The sequence below is a fragment of the Cyprinus carpio genome, chromosome B15, assembly GCF_018340385.1.
Source record: "Cyprinus carpio isolate SPL01 chromosome B15, ASM1834038v1, whole genome shotgun sequence".
In the NCBI taxonomy this organism is placed as follows: Eukaryota; Metazoa; Chordata; class Actinopteri; order Cypriniformes; family Cyprinidae; genus Cyprinus; species Cyprinus carpio.
Window position 1 is genome coordinate 2,276,808 of NC_056611.1, and position 25,170 is coordinate 2,301,977.

General features: G+C 36.1%; 1 protein-coding gene across 6 annotated transcripts; it reads left to right on the forward strand.

Moving 5' to 3' along the window:
• The first annotated feature begins 486 nt into the window (after window positions 1-486).
• On the forward strand, window positions 487-24,290 carry LOC109103421 (E3 ubiquitin-protein ligase rififylin). 6 transcript variants are annotated; one of them, XM_019116837.2, is made up of 8 exons: window positions 489-694; window positions 1,345-1,420; window positions 11,026-11,214; window positions 16,631-17,002; window positions 19,805-19,867; window positions 22,051-22,261; window positions 22,528-22,551; window positions 23,289-24,290. In XM_019116837.2, exons 3-8 carry the CDS (start codon window positions 11,038-11,040, stop codon window positions 23,468-23,470), a joined length of 1,029 nt encoding a protein of 342 aa, XP_018972382.1. In that variant the 5' UTR covers window positions 489-694; window positions 1,345-1,420; window positions 11,026-11,037; the 3' UTR covers window positions 23,471-24,290. The 6 variants fall into 6 exon arrangements, with proteins under 6 accessions (XP_042594830.1, XP_018972382.1, XP_018972384.1 ...); XM_019116839.2 differs by having other exon boundaries at window positions 11,029-11,214; XM_042738894.1 differs by lacking the exon at window positions 1,345-1,420 and having other exon boundaries at window positions 11,029-11,214.
• The last annotated feature ends 880 nt before the right edge of the window (window positions 24,291-25,170 follow it).

Here is a 25,170-nt window from a genome sequence, read left to right on the forward strand (position 1 = left end):
AAATTGAAATAAACTGTTTCGTTATCGTCATTTAGATATGAATGACCGTAGCAGCGTGGTCACGTGATTCATGTTATTTTTCTCAACGCTGGTCAGAATGGGCCAATCACAGTCGTTTGAGATTAACCTGGATTTAAGAGGTAGGTAATGATATAAATATAATGGTATAAATGATTCCTGATGGATCATTTATATACTGCATTATACGTTGTAATGTTCCGGTATCTTCGACAAGACAAAAAAGAGTCAAACTCGATTTTGTTTCTGATCCGCCAAATGCTTCCTAGAGAAAGTTTAAATCATGTTTATTTTTAACTCCCCCCCCCCCCCCCCCTTTTACAGAAATTTAGCAGAAATAACCATATTATACTTACTATTACATATCATACTATACTATTACATTTCATTTCTGTTTAATTTGTATTATTTAACGGCCAGTAGTTCGTTGACGTTCGACGTGCGCGTTCTCGTGTTTTGAACTAGGCGACGTGCTCGCGCTCCTGTGAACGACTCCAGTACCTCACAAACCGAAAACGTCAGAAGTGTGTGAGCTTGTCCGAGTTCGACCATAAAATTAAAAGCGGACGATTTTTTTTTTAAACTCTTTATTTGTTCGGTGAGGATTATCGATCAGTTCAGAGTTTTGGACATATGCGGCAGCGGTTTGTGAGCGCTTCCCTTCGCTTCGTTCGAGGTAAGTTTAATATCGTCCTCGCGACCGAATACAGAGAGTAGAAATTACACAAACTCTGCTGTCTTTTACTTTCCCTCACATTGATATATCTCTTCAGTGTTTAAAACGGTTTAATGTCAGCTTTGTCGCTGTAGTTTTCGCCATTAAACTCTTGGTCGCGTGATACTTCAACTATGAAACTTCAAAGTGTGATGCTATACGAATACTCTGGTTATATGCTAATACTTTATTATGCTGTAAACTATGTTTATAATATAATCCTGACACAACGCTTTAAAGGGCTACATGTATAACTTTATAGAATCCTAAAACAATGTTTAGTCTGTGTAATATACTGTATAAGTTCAATCCTGTAGTAATTGTGACTTCTTTATATGCTCGCTTTACTGTCCTGCTACGCGACTGGTCTTAGTGAACAAAAGTTTTCTTGTTTTAAAGAGGAAGTTTTCTAAGAGTGATCTTATACACGGATGTTTGAGGTTTCCAGGTCATTGTGCGATCTCTGAATTGCGAAGTTGATTTGCACAATGAGGAAGATATGATCGGAGTAATGTCCAGACCTCACGTTCAGCGCACTGCGTCTGCTTCTTACAGCAGAAGCACTAAATGTTACTCACAGATCTGTCACTGTGTTTGGTTTCTCTTTATAGATGTCAGTGGCTTGAGTTTTATATCCCAGGCTGTCTGTATCTGAATCTCACACTTTACAAGTCACTCATTTTCAAGGTGAGAACACTAATTAAACCGACACTCTTTTATCCTGAAATCAAATTACAATGCTATTCATATATTCAATAACCTGAATACACATATTCATTTAAAACACCATGAACATGTTTCTTAATGGCTGAAAAGTTCATTTAGGAATTCTTTCAAGAGTGTGAAGTAAAACACACCAGGGTGGATTCATTGTCCTGGTTTCATAATGAAGAAAAAAAGTCTCATTAAAATAAAGAAATTCTTGAAAAAAAAAAAAAAAAAAAAGTTTGGCATAGTATTTTGTGGTTTCTTAAAGCAATAAAATAATAATAATAATAAAATAAGAAATGAAAATGCTGCTTACAGCTTCATAATATTTTATTTATTTATTTTTTGTCTGCCAAATCAACTCATATGGTGCATCTGCAGACAAAAAAACAATTAATCTTAAATTGGAAATTGTCTCATAGAGGCTTAAACTTTAAAATATCAGATAATTTGAGCTTTTATAACATGGAAGGATTAGTTGAAGTTTTAAAATGCCATATAAAATAGTTTGAATCCTTAAAAAAACAATGATATTTATAAATTAATAATTCATGATATTTGTAAAGATGGCACTTAAAAAGTGAACGTGTATTCAAGGTCTAAAATAAAATAAAAAATATGTATTACGCTGTTTTAAGTGATGGCTATGCTGCATTACATTTTAAAAATCATTCAATCAAAACTGTCCATGAGTTTTTCAAAACCGAGTTAAAACCAGCATAAAAAAATATAAAAGATTACATTCTAAGAACCTGGCATGTGTTTTAAACTAGAAGGTTTTTCAGTTTTGTTTATTTTTGTGCCATTCAAAGTTTGTGAAGTGTGATGTCATGATAATGATGATGATGATGATGTCATTATGTCTTGCTGCTGATGTTAACGAGATCTTTTTTTTCCCATGGCGTGACCCCCATTTTTCTGCTTTGCAAGCGTTGGCATTTCCCTCAGAAAATGCAAATCGAGTTTGCTCTACTTTCTGTGACAGTGTTCCCAGCACTGCTGGTAAGCCTTGGGTGATTTAGCGGTTGGTTATTTATGGGGCGGCTCTCTCGGGCGCTAAACTTGTAATGGCTGTTAAACTCTTGTGCAAATAAAGATCTAAACCCAGATTCAACATTCTACTAAACTGTATTTAAACATTCTCTTCAAAAGCAAACAAAAATAATGCGTGAACACATTTCCCACTGGAATCATTGCAGTAGGTTTGAGTGACATGTACACCAGTTTGCATAGACCTGCAGTCATTTTACCTTCAAATCCTTTCCATATTTCAAATTCTTTCCCCGCAGCCGTCAAAACGAATGGCTCATTTATGATTCCACTCTGGCCTCAAGCACATGACCTGTCAGTGTCCTCCTGCTGTTGAGAGATCGGTCTCAGTGTGTGTTGTGTTGTCTAGTCACAGTGCAGCTATTGTAGGTCTGTTTCGAGGAGCGTTTGTGTGTACTGACACTGCGGACCGGGGTTAAAGGGGGGCTGGGGTATTTTATAACAGCCCAGCGCTAACAGTGTCCAGTCAGCTGGTCAGTGAGGGCTGTGAGAGCATTTGTTGTTGTGAACCTTGCACGTGCTGCCATGTTTGCTGACGCCAAGTAATCTGAATTGGATGGTTTTTGTTGTGGGGATTTTTTTTTTTTTCCTTTTTTTTTTAACCTGAACGCAAGTTTTGGTTTCCTGTTTAAAAATGGAAGAAATCCCTTTGAAAATGTGGAATGTTTAGTATATGAGGGCTGGGTTGACATTAGATTTTAATCAGTCTTTGTTTTGATGAACCAATATCTTAAATCCCAAGAATCATTCTTGTAGTCTATGCTGTTTTACGTTGATGTTAACAACTACACTAAATATTGTTTTTAGTGCATCTGCCATCCAATAATCATATCCAATAAGCACAATAAATGTTGTACTTTGTTACTTTTGAAATCAAATCTGAGCTCTGTCAATTGTATTTAAAAATGAAACTTATTAGTCAAATGGGTAACACTTTAGATTAGGGAACACACTATTAACTGAGAGTTTTCCCTCAATAAACTCCTAATTTGCTGCTTATTGATAGGAAGTAGGGTAATAGGTGTAGTTATGCTTCTGTATTGTGTAGGGTCAAGGGATCTAGAATATGGTCATGCATTATGCACTTTATAAGTACTAATAAACAGCCAATATGCTACTACTTTGCATGCTAGTAAGCAACTAGTTAATAGCTCCTTAATCTAAAGTGTTGCTGAAATATGTTTAAAGAGGCACATTTTAATAAAAATATACTATATTACATTGTATGCCAATGATCTCATTTATTGTATGTTTAAATAACTCTGTCATTAAAGCAAGTTATGACAGCCACCGTTTATTAGGGCTGGGTATCGTTTCAGATGTCCCAGTTTGATTTGATTTCGATTCATAAGCTCTCGATTCGATTCTTGGTTCGATTCTCGATTAAAAAAAAAGTACTATATTCAGTGAATATGGTTTTAATACAAATGCAAAATGAACAGTAAACATCAGTATACAAATGGTGAATTTATAAAAAGAAATTAAGAGCCACATGCCTGTATTTTAAACCTTTTTTTTGTATAGGGTCCTTTCTTAAACAATAATAGGGCCATATAAAATTTTCTTCTTAATTTTTCTTGTAATCAGACGAAGGCATAAAACAATTTAATTTATCCTAATCAATATAAAACCCTTTTATTTTTTAGCAAACAAATTCCTGCACAACAGAGGTTTACTGTTAAAATGAAAAAGAAACCAAATGCGATTATTCCCCCCAAAAATAAAGATTTATTAATATTTATTATTAGTAGTAGTAGTAGTAGTAGTAGTAGTGGTAGTAGTAGTAGAAGCATTGTTGTTACATTGAGTCTAGGGCTGAACGATTATGGAAAAGAATGTAATTGCGAATTTCTTTTTTTTTTTTTTTTTTGTGATTGCGATTTAATATGCAATTACTTTTTAAAACTCTTTATGTTCTGTATTATTCAGCAAAGACAAGCTAAAAGTCATTGTATGACCAACACAATATTATATAGATTAAACAGAAATGTTCTTTTCTGTAGGCCAGGCCTATGTTATGATGAAATTGGGTGATGCATGAATTGATATGAATGACATTTTTATTTAACTTCTACAATCACAGACAGTGTATTGACTGATTTGTTGAACTTCCAGCCCTTGTAAGCATGTAATAATTATGACAACATAAAGCACTGACAGATAAGCCTGGTGTAAACATTTATATGAAAGTCAGTAACAAATCACACAAACTAAAGTAGATTGCAGAAATATAAAAACAAATCTGTTGCTTTACCACACTACTTTAGGTATTTCAGTCACTGTAATAAACACATGTAAACATGTGGACTGCACTTTTTAAACACTGTCTGTTAACTCTAGACCAGTGGTTCTCAAACGTTTTTGGTCACGCCAAATAATTTCTAAACATTATGAAAAGTTTATGCTTTTTTAATTTAAAAAACCTACAGGGAAAAAAACACATGCATCTCTTGAAACATTGAAAAATAGCATAGAGAGAATAATATTATTATTATTATTATTATTATTATTATTATTATTATTCTCTCTGTTATTTATTTATTTATTGTGGATTTCATGCTGTCTGCTAAAGGCATAGGACACACACAGGCTTTTCTCCTCACCAAAGACATTAAACACCGTGTCTACACCGGACGCCAGCAGCAAAATACAGTAAAACCAATCAGTAACGCTGTCTACCCTGGATGCAGCGCGACAAAACCAGACATTAAACTGATGCCTTGTTCGATTTATTTACGACTGCTTGAGTAATTTCAATGTGCTGTTTTGAAGTACGTTCATATTATATATGCTTTCAAACTAGGGATGTCAATGATTAATCGATGATTGATTAATTGTCGATAAGAGATGCAATCGATTAAAGCAGTCATGGTCGATTAACCTGTTTGATTTTGGGCTGTGTGCAGCTCATGCGCAAAACACGTGCAAGCGGCCGTGAGTGACGCTGATGGTATATAAATGCATCAACATTCATTCATAATGTACAAATTAAGCTTTTAATGTGATTTCAACTTTAAAAGTACATTAAAATTGAAACAACACAAAGTTATTCAACATGGAAAGCAATAGAAATGTAGCCTAGTAACTAAGTCATTTCCACAGATAATTGTTTCATATCGTGTGCTTTGCAGGGCCGCAGGACACAGGACAGAAAGGCTATCAACTTGTTAATTCGTTCCTACGACTTAATTTGTGGCAACTGTCCTTGTTTCATTAATTTGTTCCTTAAATAACCCATGGTTTAACTGAAATAAGGAAACAAATTAATAAATCGAACGAATTCTTAATTCATGAAATCTTTAATTTCCCTTCCCATGTTTACCACAGTAAGAGATGCGAAAACAGTGATTAAAAGTGAAAGATAATAAAATAAACCTGCAAAATTAGAGGGTTAGATGTGATGATTTAGGAAAAGAAACAATGCCTAAATATTATTGAATTTGTGTAAATTTGTGACCAACCGGCAAACCAGAACACAGCAGCGTAAATGTAGGGTATGGGCTCGAACGCATCCAAAAGCATGTCACGATTCCAAACTGTTGTGGTTTAACATTTTTTAGTTTAATAATTATTGCTTTTATAAAAAAATTTTTTTAATCAGAGCTTATAATTTGTAAATAAATAATTGCTGGATTCAAAACAGCAATTAATAGGCGCTGTGACCGACACTGACAATACGTTTCCCCGGAGCATTTAATGATGTCACTAAACGTGACGCCGAGCATCGTTCACAAGTTTCTGCATGGACCTGACTAGCCTAGGCACAGGTTTTCAAGTCCTGGGACAAAATGTGATGCTTTAAGTAAAATGTATAGCCTATATAAGTAATAGGCCTAACATAAAAATAACAATTTGTTTTCCTAAAAAAATAAAAGCGAAATATATCTGGCGCTCCATAAGTTCATATAAAAAAGGATGACAACACGCATTCTGTTTGTTTGCTTTATTTTACAAGAGCACAATTTTCTGTTTTTATTGTGATTGTGCACAAATGAAAGTAAACACTTTTGCGGATTATATCTTACTCCAAAAAGGTTTTTTTTTGTTTTAGCAATTCAAACTTAGCCTACCTCGCAGTCTGACATATAAAACCAACCAAACATATAAAAGGTTACACTGGTCAGTTCAAGTAGTATACCGGTCCACTCTGCCGCCAAGGACGTTTTTTCTCATGTGAAGAGGATGAGCTTTTCCATCTATATGCAAATGCGTGTAAAGTACAAGCCTATACATTATAAATAGTTTAACATTCAAATACATTGCGAATACGGAAACATTTGGATTTGTGCCGAATGAGACATGAGCAATAACCTCTAAATACATCCAAACGCGCTCGCTCGTCCTCGTATGCACGCACTGTCACGATTTAATGCACTGTATGCCGGATTTTTAAAAACAAATAGGCCTACCTGAACGCAAAAATTCTAAATCTGTCATTTTCCGGAACAGAACCAAGCAGTATCAAATTAAGTACTGGTCATAATACTCGGATGAAAATGTTTGATGTGTGAACAGTGCTGCAGCAGCGCCGATGGAAGTGGTTCTCTGACTGCGCAGCACAGCCACACGCGCCACAGTTAGGCCTATGTTTGGGATTATTTTATTTTAAATGCCATAATGTCAGTTGAAAACATTGAAATTGTGTTTTATAATACAACACAGAGTACCACGAAACCATTAAAAGAGGTGCGTTCAGCGGTCTCCGTGCCGGATAGGAAACATTCAACAAAGTAAAATGATCTCAAACATATGGCGCACTCTCTTCATTTTATCAAATGATCTTAATCACATCTATTCATTTTATAATCCTGCTACTAGCATTTTATTCAGACTAAAACCGCTTTGAATCAATGGAGAGTTTGTTTGTTTGTTTGTTTGAGTGGCTTTTGCACATCCTGTCATACTGGTGACTGCGTGCCGACGCATTTTGCAGCATTAAGGTTAACGATTAATCGATTAATTGATCGTTAATATAGACGACGATCGATCATGAAAATGATTGAAAATTGACATCCCTATTTCAAACATTTCCGCACGTAGCATGGTCCACTGGTATTGAAAAATCTTGTTTTTTTTTCCATATCGCGATATTATCGCAAATGCAATTAATCGTTCAGCTCTAATTGAGTCTTAAGACTGCTAAATAGTAACATATTTTTGACAGTTTTTTCACGTTAAACTAAACTTTTATTTTGACGGGTTGCCGTGAGGAACTTGTAGCTGCTGTGTAAGTGATATAACGGTAGTTTTGTCAAATTAAATGGTAAAATGCTAATGAAGTGACTCTCAGAGCAGCTGGGGATGAAATTTGTGTATTCATATCATCATAGTGAGACTACAGAGGCTGAAAACACCGTGAGCATTGTCCGCGCTTGTGTAAACAAAACAATATATTGCACCATCTGCCATTCATTCATTGTGGAAATTATGGCACCTTTACGCGTGATGTCAAATGCTTCCGCAGATTTGTAGTATTACTATAGAATTTTTCCTGAGCATTGCAAATCGCGCATATTGCTTTGTTCTTTGTTCTTGTCAACCGTATCTCCGCCATGATAAGCACTGAATGACTGACAGGCTTTCTGTTGTAACATTACGCAAGGTAAATAAGAGGGTGACATCTAGTGGAGAAGACTAATGAAAAGATTCACATTAATCAGATCTTCTTTTAAATGTTTGCTGAAATAAATACTGGAAAAGATCGATTTGTGGCTTTTGAGAATCGATATCGAATCGACGTCATTTAAAAAAACGATTAATTGAAAAATCTATTTTTTTTGCCCAGTCCTACCGTTTATATTTCAACAGTGACTTGGAATATCATTAATCAGTATTATTAACATCACATAAATATATCAAAATCACATAAATGTAATCTTTAATATCACATAATTTCATTAACAAGTTAATATAAAATCTGCTTTATGTGCAATTTCGATTTTTGTATACAACTCAGATTTTATGTTAACTTATTTATAAATTGACTTGTATTTTACCCTTTAATGTTCTAGTAACATGCCAATTGAGAGGAATATATATATATATATATATATATATACAGTGACTTCAGTGCAACTCTTTTGTGATTTAACATGTTTTAAAATTAAAATTAATTGTAGACATTTATTTACTTACCCTAGGATAGGCTCCAGCATCCCTCCAACCCCTAAATCTCCAAGAGATTTGGAAAATGTAGATGGGTATATCTATTTATTTATTTGTCAAAGATGTTACGGTGGTATAACCATCCTGAGCTAATAATTAAAACAATAAATATTATTCACAACAATCGTTGTCTTAAAATCAGTAAGTCATTGTGGTGTAACCAACATGCAGGAAGCTAGTTTGTTGTTGTGGCTAGTAAAACCCTCATATCCTGCTGTCTTAGACTCTCTTGAGTGTCAAAACCAGTAAGTCTTTCAAGATGTGTAAGCTTGCAGGTATTTGCGGTTCAAGCAAAATGACAATACTATTAACTTGGGAGTTGCACCGCTTGACCTCACAGTTTTCTTGTCATTGTGGAGGTTCTGTTAGCATCTCTTAAGCTGATCAGAACGGTTTTGGATGTAGCTCTAAGGGAGATTATTTTCTTTCTTTTTTCCAGGTTTTGTCAGAGTAACAGGATCCTACTGTTAGCTAGTCTCTTTCTTTGGGCTTTGTTGCTTTTTGAGGGACAAATCAACCTGATTGCTTGCTCCTTCAGTGCCAGGAGAATCTCGCTGGGTCACCATGACAGTAACTGTGTGTAATAGCACTGTAGGCCGTGAATAGAGTGCCACAGGGGAGTCCGGCTTGACTTCCTTGTTATTTGACATCTCGGTTGGCTTTGCTTTGTATTCTCTCTTCATGGTTCTTGATGTTTTTAAGTTTTGCAGCATGACATTGTCTGTATAATCACCAAAGAGCATTGCAGCATGTCCCAAAAGTAATATTCTGTAAGATTCTCTCTTTATTGGCCATTGTTGCCAAAATTAGAGAAGGGCATGAGTACCTGGCAATGTTTGATCATGAAAACACAATCACGTGATTTAACTCATTTGTTTTTGGTTGATGTTCATCAGACACCAATTTGCATCAACACTATTCACGCTTGACTTTCAGTCTGCCGTTTGCGGTCAGCACTATGAAGATTAGATTTAGATTGCAAATGAATGGAACTGAAGGTCTTGATGTTGTTTTGAAACAATCATTGCTGAAATGTGTATTGCATTACAAAAATGGGTTGAAAACAAGTAGGCCTGTAATTATTATTATTATTATTTTTAAAAATAACAAAAATAACTGAATGTTTAAGTACAATAAGATAACACAATAAAAATGTAAAATAAAACAAATGTTTACAGAATAAACTGCAAAAGAACGCAACTGTGAAGAACAATAACAAAGAACTAGAACATTTTAAACCAATATCTAGATATCTTTTTTGGACTGATACGTTTTAGTCCAGAATGTGAAAATGTGTAAGTTTAAACAAATGTTTAGAATTAAATATTATGTCTTTAAGTATTAGGTGTTGTTTAATAAGCACCATTGAGAATAAAGAACATGAAAATACTGTTTGACTTCCTTTCTTCTCCATGATAGGCATGTGTCAGAAACAGAAAATTGTGCACCACCACAACCAGCGTTTTAACCAGCTGATGGTGAAGAAAAAAAAAAAAACGAATGTGCAAAAAATAGAAAATAAATCTAGAATTATTCACCTTTTATTGAGGTGCCTATGATAACAATACCATCCGTGTTCGTTACCATAGTATATTGTGTTTCCAAAAACCACCAAATGTCTGTTTGAGAGCCATTTTTGAAAGTTTTAATGACTAGACTTCAATATGATGAAGACAAATGTTTTTTAAGAAGAATATGTCTTTTAATTAAACATTGCACAATAAGACAAAAAAGAGGTGTCAATTTTGCTTTAATGTTGACAATAACTATATTGTATCATGTGAATTCTAGTCATACGGGTTTTTAATTTCAATATTTACCAGCACATCTTACTGGAGAAATATTGTTATCATGGTAATATCCTTTGGACAGTGGTGTATGGAGGGAGTTACCCACGTCTGCTGTTTTTACCATCCTGAATGATTCATCTTATCAGCTCATTCAAACACTATGACCAAACCGTGAGAGGTGTATCCATGGTAGTGCTACTGGATCAGCCAGCCTTTATTTGGCTGTGAGTGAGAGAGGGAGTGTGTGTGAGGATAAAGTGTCATCCTAGTAGGAGTATTGCACAGCTCCTGTGGTTTAGACGCGCACAGCCTTTGAATAAATGATGGAAGTCCTACTTCTTCAGCCGAATGACTCCAGCTGAGAGCTTGCCGGCCATCCTGACTGATGCTGGAAGAACTTTTTCACGCTGTTAATCCACTTCTGAGGGTATTGATTTGAGCAGACCAATCTACTTTTTAAGAAAGTACATCCTTTGTCTTCTCAAACTAAGGTGGTTTGGTTGTATTTGCAGACTGAGTTGATTGAATTTGTGGTGCAATTAGCTGTAATCTAAGAGTCTCTTTCTCAAACTCTCGCAGTAGGTGTGGAGCATGTGGGCCAGCTGCTGCGGCTGGCTCTGTCTGGATGATTCCACCGTGGAGGACACCAGAAGTAGCACACGTCATCAGGCCTTCACCAACTCGGGCTTCAGCAGTTACCCATCTCCCCTCGCTCCAGAACCGACATGCAAGGCCTGTGGAGGTCGCTTCGACAGCCACGCCAGAAAGGTAATCACTTTTATACTGATGTTGGTACAAAACGATGATGTCAAGTGCTTGTGAATGCCAATTTTTTTTTCAGAGTTTAGTGTTGTAGTACACGTCTCACATGGTCATGGAAACACTGGAATTAACAGGGAATTTAAAAATGATGTTGACCTGGAAAAGTCATGGATATTTATATAATGAAAGAGAATCAGTTTGTATGTGAATGATTTTTTTTTTTCATTTACCGATCCTTAGTAAATCACACATTAACTGTTAAGGCCATGGAAATTCATTTGATTCAAAAGTCTTTAAGGGGATAGTTGACCCAAAAAAGAGCTTATAAAAACGATTCCTGTTCTTATTTATGATTAGTTAAAACATTTGAGGTAAAATACTATCTAAATCAGGCTAGTTGACATTGGAAATACTAGTAAACTAGTCAAAAGGTAGTCTTTTTGATGTTATGTTTTAAAAAATAATTTATTATTTAGAAAATTGGATATCTGGATATTTATTAGGGGTGCCCTGATCAAGATTTTTAAGGGCGATCACAGAAAGCAGTATCTGCCGATACAATCACCGATACCGATCTTTTTAAAGCCTTCTTTTTATCATGTACAATTATTTATAGTGATGATCCTAACAAGATTTTTAGATTTTTTTTTTTTTTTTTTTTTTCATTTTTGAAAATGAATTCCCCTTTTAGGTGACTGCTTTTTTCTTTTTTCTTTTTTTTTCTTTTTTTGTGGGGGCGAGGCATTTTTTTTTTTACCTTTTTTTTTTTTTTTTTTTTTTAAATATATATTTATCTCACCTAAATGTTTGATCGTGCACTGCATTTTTTTTTTTTTTTACAATAATTCAACTGTTACACAATAGCTTACACACAGCACAAGCCTGATTTCGTGAGCTGTATGTGAGGCAGTGTTACACCAGGTTCACACATACTCCGTTTGCAGTGTGTATGCAGTCCATGTGTGGTGTGTAAACAGTGCAGAAGCAGCAGGTGCTCACTGTGCTTTCACACAGGAGTCTGCAACTGATCCGTGGCTGTTTACTACAAACACAACATTTATCCATTATTTTGATTTTAATCCAAACATTGTTACTCAAAATGCTTTTTCAACATTGTGATTCTTTTTTTTTTACACAGTACAGTAATGCAATCTTTCATAGGCATGTTTTAACGCAATAAATATAAGAAATGCATTATTCATTATTCTTTTTACTTTTGCATTTACTTCTAGATTCATATATAAAGTTGCTCAAGCAAGTGGCAAAACATTTAAACTACTTTTCCTACATTATCACAAACATTCTAAATTAAACCTTACCATTGACAGAACCATTCAGCTCTACTGCCTTTTCTTTTGGATTTAAATCTTTATTACAAGCAATCCTGCGGTTCATGAAGAACTTTGTTTTCCTACCTCCACCAATGCCATCTATTATTGCCTTGTTTATCTTGTTAGTGCTCTTTTCCTTTAAACCTTGCCAAAAAGCCCTAGCCTATGTGTTGACTGTGAAACACAGTAGACTTTAATTATATACATTTATGGTGTAATTACTATATTTTCGTGACAATCCATGTTCATATATAACATTATTTAGTGGGGAACAAATATAAGTGAATAAGTGTAGGACTAACTCTGGTCAAATTATACATGGCTCTTTGTATGATTGTAAAATTGGTCTCGAGTGTTACTCATCATCCTCATGTCACACACAGATAAATGAAAGGGCTTGAGCTACAGGTTATAGCCACCATTATTAACTTTACAGATGCCATACATCCTCTGTTTCACAAGTTGAGTGAGTGATTGGAATCATTGTGTGAGCGTCCTCATCCAGCGTGAATTATCCAGAATGCACTTTGTAAACTGTGGCTCGAATGACAGTACGATGATGCATATCGATGTCACAGCCATTGTACCACTTCTTTACTGTAGTGCATTGTCATGCCATGTTCATCGCATTCCTGCACACACACGTTACGTAAGAGTAGAGTAACATTGGGATCTGGTTTCCTGAACAGATTTGTTTGAAGATATGGGATTGGAAGGTTTTGATGTTTGAACACAAGCTGTTAGTAGACTTACTAGTGGGTAGGACATCTACAAAGCACATCCAGTATTGTTATCTGAATAGAGCTCAGCAGTGACCACCCAGTTTTTTTCAGCAGAAGCTTATTCTTACGTCAATAATACGCATTTAAAAAAAAAACAAACAAACTAAAAAAAGTTTCTAGGCCTTGAACCAAACCAGCTAGTTCCATTATTAATTAGTATTACAACAACTGATTTGGAAACTACTCATCCCATGACACATTATATGCTGTTAACCAAACCAAGCAGCTATAGGTGAATTACAACATTACAGACTTTGATTTAAAGCTAAAAAAAAGTATTTCAAAATTGGACAAAAAGATGAAGGTTCAACACTAGGGCTGGGTACCAAAACGGTACCTATGTAACCGGTATGTACTAGAACCGAATCAGAAGGCAGATTTTGGTGCCTCATTTCGGTGCCACTTAAATGCCTGAGCAATCGATTTAAATATTTGCCCTGGTTTTCTGGAATGGATGTAAGAAATATCTAGCCCTTAACACGTATGAACGCATACTAAATAAAACGATCATGTTGCTATTTTAATTTGAAAATTGTATATTTAATATAAAACATATTACAGTGCATGTGGCATACCATACGGTCATTCACAGAACAATATCAGAGTGATTGACAGAGATACAGCAGAAACATTATGTGTGGTTTTGTATTAAATATTGTTTTGTATTGAATAATGACCCAGATTGTGAAATACATTTATTAGCCTTAGAGTAAGGGAAGCACAACTCGGGAAATGAGAGCATCCTAGGAGCATGTGAATGCTATGTATATTTATTTTAAATGTTTTTAAATGTTCTGTAATGTTATCCATGTTTTGTTTATTATTTTTTGAATTTTTTTTTTTTAAGGATCGGTTCAGGCAACGTTTAGGCACCGGGACCATTTTCAAAATACCGTTTTTGGCACCGGTATCGTAAAAAAACCATCGATACCCAACCCTATTCAACACTGTGTTCTCAATGGCTTTAATGAGGGAAAGAACTACAGTCCCATGAAGCATTGCAATAAAAACCAATGGATAAATATAAAACTTGTTTTAATGATGTTAATTATGCATTTAGAAACAATATATTTTAAGTTTGTTCTAAAATATTTAAGTAGTTTTGAGACTTGTAGCAAGACTAATTCTCATTCGCAGTGCTTCATGGGAGTGGGTGGAGGCTAAAGAGTTTTTTTTGTGTGTGTGTGTGTGATTTGCTTGATTGTTGGAGATTCCATTTAATTTGCAGAATCATGGGCAATGTAGTTTTCAGTGGCAGTATTATAAAATGTGGCCTCATGGCTTCTGAAATAATGAAATAATGTAGCCTCATGGCTTCAACAAAAGCAAATACCATTGATTACCAACCTTGAAGCTCACAGTAAGGTTGTCTTTAAAAGTTTATACTGTAGGTGATCATTAAAAATCAATTCCCATATTGTTGAGAAAATGAATGGCATTTCTTTACTTCAAGACCCCAACTGTTTCACTCTGTTTGAGTATTTCACCTTTAAATTGTTGGTGGTGTAATGCTTCACCAGTAATTTGGTAATGAAAAGAGTTTCCTATAAATGAAGCTGGAATTGCATTGATGTCTGCTGGGCTTACGGTGTATTTACACCAAATGCGAATTTAATTATTCTCGTGAGTAGATTACATACAAAGTCAATGCAAAGACGGGAATAGAGGCGGGAATGGTGATGCAAATGACATTAAATGCTTGATGCATTTGCTGCGAACACGAGATATTCACCTCAATCGCGTCTTTGCGCAAGTTCAAAAATTTTAACTTGAGCGAAAAATTCACCTGACGCGTTCTTATTGGCTTATTGGCACGTCTGATTGAATAAGAAAATGGAGGAGCGCATTATTGTAGCTGTTTGCAGGCACCCTTGAATTATATGATACAAATTCACTGAGTTGTGTGCGCCTCTGTAAGGTGCCTTGAACCCAGACACGTCTGCGTTTGGCTTTCTGGCGTTTTTGGGACTTCCACAACGGGTACAAAGCAGCGATCGTATTGATCCTCACCATGGTTATACTCGCGGGATGTTTTTCGCCTCACTTGCACGAATAAAAACATAGCGTGAGTGATGCGAAAAACATCCCGCGAGTAATCTAGAGATAGGGACCCGATGGGCATATTCGCTTTGCATTTGGTGTGAACACACCATTATACTTCAGAAGATATTTCACCTACATAAAGGCTGTGACACATCAAACCATCACGGAAGAACTGGTGGCAAAAACTAGGCTGACTGATGCTTAGCGACAGCAAAAGTTTGACCGACTTGTGTCATGACCTTAAAGGTGCAGTAAGAGATTTGAGAACAGAAATGCAGTTCAAAGTGGATCGAATCGAGCACCAAAACACACTTGTAACCAATCACCGGTAAGGGGCGTGTTCACACGTGACTGGGGAGGTGCTTGTTGTATCCACCTTTTTCCTACTGTGTTTTAAATTGTGGGAGGCACTTCCGGTTTGGGGAGGTTCCACACGATATGACTTCAACAAATCATTTCAAACCATAAGATCGCGTTAAAAAAAAATCCTTATCCGTCATTTTGTCTGAATGGGCTGTAAATTTTCATTTATTTTCTTTTTTCAAAAGATATTAGAATAAAACGGTGTTTGGTTTATTAATGTGACATGATATAACAACAATATCTAGCCTATAGAATAGCTCTTTTCAGCCCGCTGCATTATTTTCCTCCTGATTATTTTAATGTTTCCTTTGTATTCTGCTTTAAGTAAATGAAAAAAGACAACGTATACAGTGCATTTGTGGTCTGCTCTTCAGATTTAATTTACGATATAAACCATGAATGAAATTCCCTTTAATGCATTAAGAGTCTTTCATTTTTTTCTCCCCAAATCCTCACATCTGTTTCCAGGTTAGTTTTCACATCTGAATACTGAATGAGAATATAAGATGTGGGGGTGCATTTATTTTACAGGATTGTTGGTTTTAGGCAGTAAAGTAGTAGTGAGTGGAAGGAAATGAGGTAATGTGCAGTCAATTGCTCCACAGCTCTGACTGAATGGCATTGTAATTGTACATTGCAGTTGTAACACTACACTTGTGTTCTGTTGTGTTAATATTTCCTGAAGTAACTTCCCGGACTCCTTTGGCATTATCCAGTGCAGCTCATTGTTAATCAGACATAATGTCGTAAACAGAGGATGTGCTTAGAATGAGTGTAGTTTTTGACCCAGTTTTTGCGAAATGCAGTGTTCTTAATGGTGTTAAACACTCCTTAAGTAATATTAGACATTGTGTTCCAGTCTTAACCTGGCTTTAAAACTCACCCTCCCATTTTTCATTGCAGCACATGTGCATGGACTGCAAGAAAAGCTACTGTAGCCGCTGCTCCACTCAGCTGGACATACAGCCATGGCTGTGCCACACCTGCCAGCGTTTCCGGGGCATCCTGTTCGAGCGAGCCGAGCTGATGAAGCTCAAGGTAAAGGATCTGAGAGACTACCTCCACCTGCACGAGATCCCCACGCAGATGTGCCGCGAGAAGGAGGAGCTGGTCGAGCTGGTTCTCGGCCAGCAGACGCCTACATCTGACACACACATTCCTCCACCCCCAGTGACCACACAGGAACCTAACGCTCCAATCATAACCGTGAGCCCATCGATGAACAATGGCACAACAGAACTGGGGCCTCAGACTCAAGCAACAGAAGATGGACAGGTAAAAAAAATAAATACATAAAATAACTAACTGTCCAACTACTGGTTAGAGGTTAGGAAAACTTATTTTTTATTTTGAAAGAAGCCACTTATTTAATGAAAAACACTGTAAAAACAGTAATATTGTGAAATATTATTACAAGTTAAAATAACCATGCCCATGTGAATTAGTGCTGTCAATCGATAAAACAAAAAAACAAAAAAAAAACAATCACACATTTTTTTCTGAAATTAACCACGATTTCAGTCTTCAAATGAATGCAGAAACAACATAAAGACAGTATTTGTTTAGTATTTAATGTCCTCTTTTTTTATGACTGAAGGCGAGTCATACAAATGTCTCTAGGAAATTATTTTTTTCCTAATATTTATAGCCATTCAACATTACTATAATTGAGGGCTATCAATTTTAACATCTATTGGACTTTTAAAAATGACAGCTTCCAATTTAAGTGAACTTAAAACAATCTTCACATAAACCTGTTATTATAAATGTCATATTTACCTGTCCTTCAGCAAGTAGGAAATGTACAGAAATTGAATAGTTATCCAACACTAAATTCTAAATTAAATATAGATGAATACTTAAAGCTACAAAAATTATTGATTTCCTTTTGTTGTTGTTGTTCTTTGATGAACAGACCTCACAGCAGCTGGGTTATTAGGTTATTTGGCTGCTATTACTTTAAGAGCTGCCTCTGCTGAACGTAATGTGGATCTGACGCACTTGCTTGTAGTTTCACTTGCACTTTAATGATTTAGGAAATTTAAGAAATGATACAGGCTACAGCTCGCGCTGCCATATTTGTGCGTGCAATTAAAGAGCACATGCTATGAGCGCAGTATAACGACTGACAGGACTGGAAAATTCATTTTTACTGACATAATGTCCCGACATCTCATCTGACTGCAGTTCACTGTTGTTCTAATGAAGCTCCTCGTCACCTGTACTGTTTTCTGTGCTCGCTTGACTTGTGCCTCGCGCTGAAGCGAAGTGGAGTGCATGTCTAAAAAGTCTCCTGTTTGATGTTTTTGTAAAGATGTTCTGCCTCTAAATAAATGGTATTCTTGTCAAGAAAAAAAAAAAAAGACAGAAGCTGTGAGTGGGCAGGGCTCTACGCTTACTTATCTTTTTAGGAGCGCTTGTGCTCGTAATTTAAAAAAATTAGTAGCACCTTCTAATCAATAATCAAAAACTCTAATAAAAAATTAACCTTCCCATTACGAGGTGATATTTGACTCCTTAAAGTGATTTACAGGGAATTTTGTTTTAACCTTTTGTAATGGCATTTTTCTAAATTTATTAAAAGTAGGCTATGTCATCTTTTATGTCAATTAAAAAAAAAAAAAGCTTTTTAACATTTCTAATCAAAACAATAGAATAAAAACAAGTAGAATAAGAATTTACCAATCAAATGAAATCAGTATTTAAGAAATACATTTGTACTAAAGAGATGGCACAGAAGAACACACACGTGGCTTGTATGTGTATTTTTAGACATTTAATGAGGCTCAGAGGTCGCATGAGTGCAATTAAATTCATAAATTCATGTTGAGGTTAAAGTTTTAAATATAAAATTTTGAATATAGAAATATTAAATGATTTAAATAACAGAAAAAGATACTTTAAAAATGAAACTTAAACTGTGAGCAGGTGGCGGGAAGACACTGATTTTATCACTGAATCATTAAATTGATTCGTTCGAATGGCTGATTCCTTCAGGAACGAAGTATGTGACTGTCTTTATGAATGGGTAGTTGAATCATTGACTCGTTAGATTTGTTTAAAAATGCAGTTCATTCATAAACGAAATGCTGTGTTTGAATGGAGATGCGCAGCGGCTCAGCTGTTCTTTGTTTTAATGTTTAACGTTCATTGACGAAATAGAGCAAAATAAGGCAATAGTGTTATTAAGTCACTTAATATTAACATCTTGTTTAATGAACTGTTGTATTAAATCAATATCACATTTGCAAACTCCCTTAATAATCAATCATCTTAGTTTATCGCAATCTCACAAAGCTCCTTTATAATCAACGAAGCTCCTTACACTGCGCAGTGACTCTCTTATTTACACTCTGTCTACACTTTGTTATAATGAGAGGATACGTCTGTGATGCATTACTGCAAAAACACGTTGTAAGTACGTTAGAAACCTTGAAGCTCCCTCAACACAAACACACACATGCTGATCGGGTCAGTCGCACAGGTGCTCCTAAATATTTTTTCATAGTCGCATGCAGTAGTTCCCAGTCGCAAATGCAACTTAAATGGTCCCACTGTAGAGCCCTGGTGGGGTGGCCAAACCTAGCTCCGGCCCTGCGTTAACAGTGTTAAATATTTTGAATGCCTTTAAAGTGGAAAAAATGAATCGTCTGTGTTAATATTTTGACAGCACTAATGTGAATATATTGTAAAATGAAATGTATTTTTGTGATCAAAGCTGAATTTTCAGCATCATTACTTCAGTCTTCAGTGCCACATGATCTTCAGAAATCCTTCTAATATTCTGATTTGATCAAGAAACATTTTTTATTATTACCAAATCATATTACCAAAAATCTAATTTTTTGAGTGAATTTTAAAATTCATCTATGTGCACAGCTGCTTGTGCTTCACTTCTCGGTTTGGTTCACACAGCACAATAAAGCACAGCTTTAAAATGACTTGTGTGACTCACTTTTGACACGGACTGTCTCTTAAGAACACTTAGTGTGCAAAATATCTGTTGTAACTTAAGATGAGTTATATAGGGAGACACAGCTGTGTTAAACTGTGTTGGCTGTGACCTTTGACCCTTAGAGCTTGGCTGAGGCGACAGCTGAAAGCGAGATGGACGCTGAGCTGCAGGAGCAGGAGTCACAGGTACCTCCTGAAACTCCTCACCTCTCCTCTTCTTCTTGCTGCTGCTGCGCTGTCTGGGTGTTAAATGGGGCAGAGGACAGAACAGTGATCTTGCACACTTCAGAATGCCTAGGAATCTCTCTCTCATTCTTCTGCAATGAAAAGCTGATTAATGCCGTTCTCAGCAGTTTAAAGTGTAAAGAATGTCTTCTGCTTCCATGTGGGTGCTGTGAGCGTGGGAAAAAGCTTGGCTGCAGGCTGGGATGAATCACTGCTTCTTTGAAAGTCTGTTTTACTCTTTTCACATCTTAAAGTGATAGTTCATGCAGAAATGAAGACTCTGTCAAGATTCTGTCAACTAGGCAAAGATCGGGATTAATCCATTCCCAGTGAATGAAGCCACAGAGACCAGTTTTGTGAATCAGATTTCTAAAGCGCTTTATATAATACATATTGTTTCAGTGCAGCTTTAGTCAGTTCAGGTTGATTCCATTCAGTTCAACAAATATGTAATATGAAACAAAGTTAATTCAGCTGTAAAGCAGCTCTGCAGAAGACAACAGTGTCATTATTCAGCTCAAGTCAGTTCAAGTTTCATTCTCATTTGATAGTGTCAGTGCCGTCAAATCAATAATGATTCTGAATATTAAAGAGTCTTTTAAACCCCAGCTAAGTGAACCAAAGGCAACAGTGGCTAGGAACCCAAACTCCAAAAAAAAACCTTGAGAAAAACCAGCCTCAGTTGGAGGACCGGTTCTCCTCTGGCGTGGATGAATGAATACGGTGTGATGTATGAGTCTAGACTGCATCACAAGTCAGATTAGTAGATTGATATTCAAAATTTTCTCATCCAGATGCCTTCTGCTGCCGTCAACAGTCCTACATACGTCACCAGAGGAGTCTGTCATTTTCACCAGAAGATTGAGTTACGTCGTTTTGATTAAACATTATGAAGTCCAAAAAAAGATAACATGAGTTTACTGAATAAATAGTTCGGCTGGTGGATGGGCTCTTTTGACAGTGTGTTTTAATTGTTTTGCCTGTGGCTTAGTGTTGGGCGATGTGCTCCATAGTCAACCTGTGAAATCACCGATATACAAATGCTAATTTATTTAATTATTTACTTGGTTTCATAGCTGGAGAGTGAACCAACTACAGGACTTCCAACTGCCTTTATTTGTATTTAACAAGATCACAATTTAATAAAAACATTGCAAGTTAGTAATTATAATGCGTACCATTCCTGTTATTCAAACAGCAACTACAGAAAACGAGCAAGGAACATTTACATTATCAAATAACATCATCACTCGAGTTTATGCACTTTAAAAAACACTCCCGTTATAATCAGTGAAGCTGTCTCCTGCTCTTGCATTGCACGAATGCACGTACATCTGCACTTTGTTTGTTTATGATGAGAGAATTCGCGAGAGAGCAGAATTCAGTCAGAGAGCGCGTGAAATAAACAACAAACCCCACTGTTTCAGCGATGACTCATTCTGGACGCCTCTGATTGGTCAATGCATTCATAAGCTCAACAGAATCATTTGTGATTGGTTCTAACGTAACATACGGATGCTCTGTCTTTCAATGCTATATTAAGAAAGATAAGCACAACATTTACCGTGTGGTGGAAGGCCAGTGTTATGACACACAATACTTCTTATCATCATAAAAAAGATGACGTTTCGAGGTTATCTAAACAAGACCTTTAAACCATGATGTTAATAAACACTCAGCATGTTATCTGGACCCTAGCATTAGCATGTAATGTTGACATAATAGCAGGATGTGGAGTTACACACTGTCCTCACACTGTCCTCGCACTGCCTTGCATTAATCGATTAATCTGTGTGTGTTTTCTAATCTCCTTCTGCATCTATCTTGGCATGTCACATCTTTCTGTTCATAGTCAGTTTGTGTTATGTCGGCCAAACTTGACAGCTAAACTAATCTGGCTTTTTGCTCATCTCTGGATTGCTTTGTGGTTGGGGTTAAACCAGTTTCTAAATCAGCAAAAGTGAAAGTAAAATGGCACACTTTCATTTTCTAGCATTTGTTCTTGATTTGGCATAATCTTGTTCCCTGAAGTCGGCTTTGACTCTCAGTGGAGGGATGTTTGCATGCATTTGGGATGCCAAGAGATCATTTACCTCTCTGGCCTAGATAAACAGAAGTTTGCATGCTGTCTTTCTCTGTGTCAGTCTTCAGACTCTGAGGAGGTGCTGGTTCAGGGGCGACGGGCGTCTCTCTCTGACCTCCGATCAGTGGAGGACATCGAGGCTCTGAGTGTGCGGCAGCTGAAGGAGATTCTCGCCAGGAACTTCGTCGACTATAAGGGCTGCTGTGAGAAATGGGAGCTGATGGAGAGAGTCACGCGTCTGTACCACGACCAGAAGGACCTGCAGAACATGGGTAAAGAGTTTGGTGTGATCGGATGCATCAGTATGAGAACGAGGGCTCAGCTCAGCACTGTGACAGTGATGTGTTTTTTATAGTTTGGTTTGCGCTGTTTTTCCAGTGTAACCTGTAGGTTTGGCATATTTTTAAAGGGTAATGTGGTATTGCAGTTAGTGGCTTGGGCAAACATGACCACATTTTCTAAAGTATGCCTAAATATAAACGTTGAGGGTATTATTTCTGTTGATTACATTAACATGGACTGTATTTCATTTTTACAGTGTCTAATGCCACAGAAGGCACAGGTGGGTTTATTTCTCATGACTTCATTTAGTATATTAAGTGTTCATTTAATTTGTCGAGTTTTATGTCCATTTTACTGTGAAGCTATGAATAATTTTATCAATACAGGCAGTATTTGTGAATATGTATGTCAAATTCATAGAAATGAATAGAAATATAATTGGTTTTCATGTTGGTATAATAATGTTTTGAAAAACTTTAATACCATAATCAACAACAATTTCAACCGCTTTTGACCTAAAATGTTTATATGGTGTGACCATAAAAATTAATAACATTTTATTCTACACCTTAAATACATGCGAGTGTACAATCTCAATCATTTTCAAAAAGGTTAATACATTTTATATTTGTATTTATATTATATTTTTGTCCCCAAATAATATTTTGGGAGTTTTACTTTTCTTTCTTTCTTTTTTTTTTCTTAGTTTTTTTTTTCTTTAAAAACTAACCCTAACCAATTATTTTTTTTTTAGTAATAATAATAATAAAGAATTATGCCTAGCTATATTTTTTCCTTTATTATGAGAAAAGGACAGTTGTACCACATTGACATTTTGACTCAACCCATCCAAAAAATATCAAAACTCATTAAAAAAAAATAAGATGCTTTTAAGTGAACGTTATAAATTGCATTTTTAATGTCCTGACCAAAATGTCGATATTCACACACGTGCACTCTTTAGATTCTTTAAATGCTGATTGTTATTCTTCTAAGTTTGTGATGTTTTCTTTATAGACGCCGCACCTGGGACGGCCGTGGAGGAGAACCTGTGCAAGATCTGTATGGACTCACCCATTGACTGCGTTCTTTTGGAGTGCGGACACATGGTCACATGCACAAAGTGCGGCAAGCGCATGAGTGAATGTCCGATCTGCCGGCAGTACGTGGTGCGGGCTGTGCACGTGTTCAGATCCTAAACAACATGATCCATTTTCCATTCACAACTCACCGCTGTCTCACAGTCCTTCCCTCCAGCGGCGGATACTGTAGAGAACTTTCAGGTGGCCTTTAATTCTCGCACAATTATCTTGCGGCACTTTAAACGATAGCGAATAAGATGTGCAGATCTCTGAGCAATAACTACTGCATTCAGTTTTCAGATTTCATTCTTCAAGTAACTTCAAAGTGTGCCTTCTGGATGTTTTAAAGAGGAAGCTTTATTTTTGATCATGGGATTATGTCACATGTTTGTTAACAAATCAATGCAACTTAAATGCCTGTTTCTGCCATTTCCCACATTAGTAAACAATGAAAGGATCATATGATCGCACACAGTCAGCATCTTCAGAAAGCATATAAGTGCCTCGCAATGCACTGCCTCGGTGCCTCTCACACATGTTTAAATTCTTGTTCTCATATTTTTTTAATGATCCTTTCTTTTTAAACCCCAAATACTGGATCTCGGGTTTAATCTACCACCACCATCCAGACGGACACTGTGAAATGTACAGGAATACACAGCACTGAGACTTGTCAAACAAGTCTTGTCAGATCTTAAGTCTGTTGATTCATCTCACATGAGCGAATGCAAATAGTCTTATGTGTGAGATGGACAAAGGTGTGGAAAAGAGTCACGTTTGATCAAACTGGTCCTCATTACAGCCTTGTCCCAACTTCAACTTGATGAATCTCATGAAACCTATGTCCCAATCAAAATCGTGTGGAAAACGACTGTCAAGAAAATGTTTTAATGCAGAAAAACATGAATGATCCAACCAATGAACTTCACTTTCTTTATCCAAAATGTTTTTCTTTTTTGGTGTAAAATATACATAGCCCCACACATGATATGCAAGGAAAAAAAAAAATTGTGTGTACGTTTTATGCGTACATTTCAGTAAATTGTGGCCACATATTAATTCACTACCTTGTTTTGACCGTGTTGTACTACATCATTCCCTCTTCTTAGGAAATGTGGTCATGTCGTAATAATTCGTTCCCTTGTTTTAGTAAATTTTAGTACTACATTTTAGCACTAATTCGTTCCGTCTTTTTATTAAATTGGGGCCACATTATGCTAATTCATTCCCTTGTTTTAGTAAATTTTAGTACTATTAGTTCTCTCATTTTAGTAAATTGTAGCGACATTGTACCACTTTTTAGTAAATTGCAACCACCTTGTACTAATTCGTTCCTTGTTTTTAGTCAAATTTGACCATGTTGTACTAAATTGTTCTTGTTTTAGTAAATAATGGTCACGCTGTAGTTATTTGTTCCCTTGTTCGAGTCTTTTGTGGCCACGTCGTACTTATTCGTTCCTTTGATTTAGTAAACTGCGGCCGCCTTGTACTAATTTGTAGCCTATTTTTAGTAAATCGTGGCCATGTCATACTGATTTGTTGCCTCGTTTTAGTAATTTGTGGCCATGTTGCACTAATTCGTTCCCTTGTTTTCGTTAATTGTGTCTACGTTGTAATAATTTGCTTCTTTGTTTTAGTAATTTGTGACCTACTAATTGGTTCCCTCGTTTGCGTACTAATTTGTCTCCTTGTTTAAGGTAACTTATTTGTTACCTTGCTACCTTGTTCTTCATTCGTGGCCACAGTGAATATGATTTTGTCCACATATCATGTGCGGGGCTCCACAGAAATATGATCTGACTGGTTTAATTGGAATT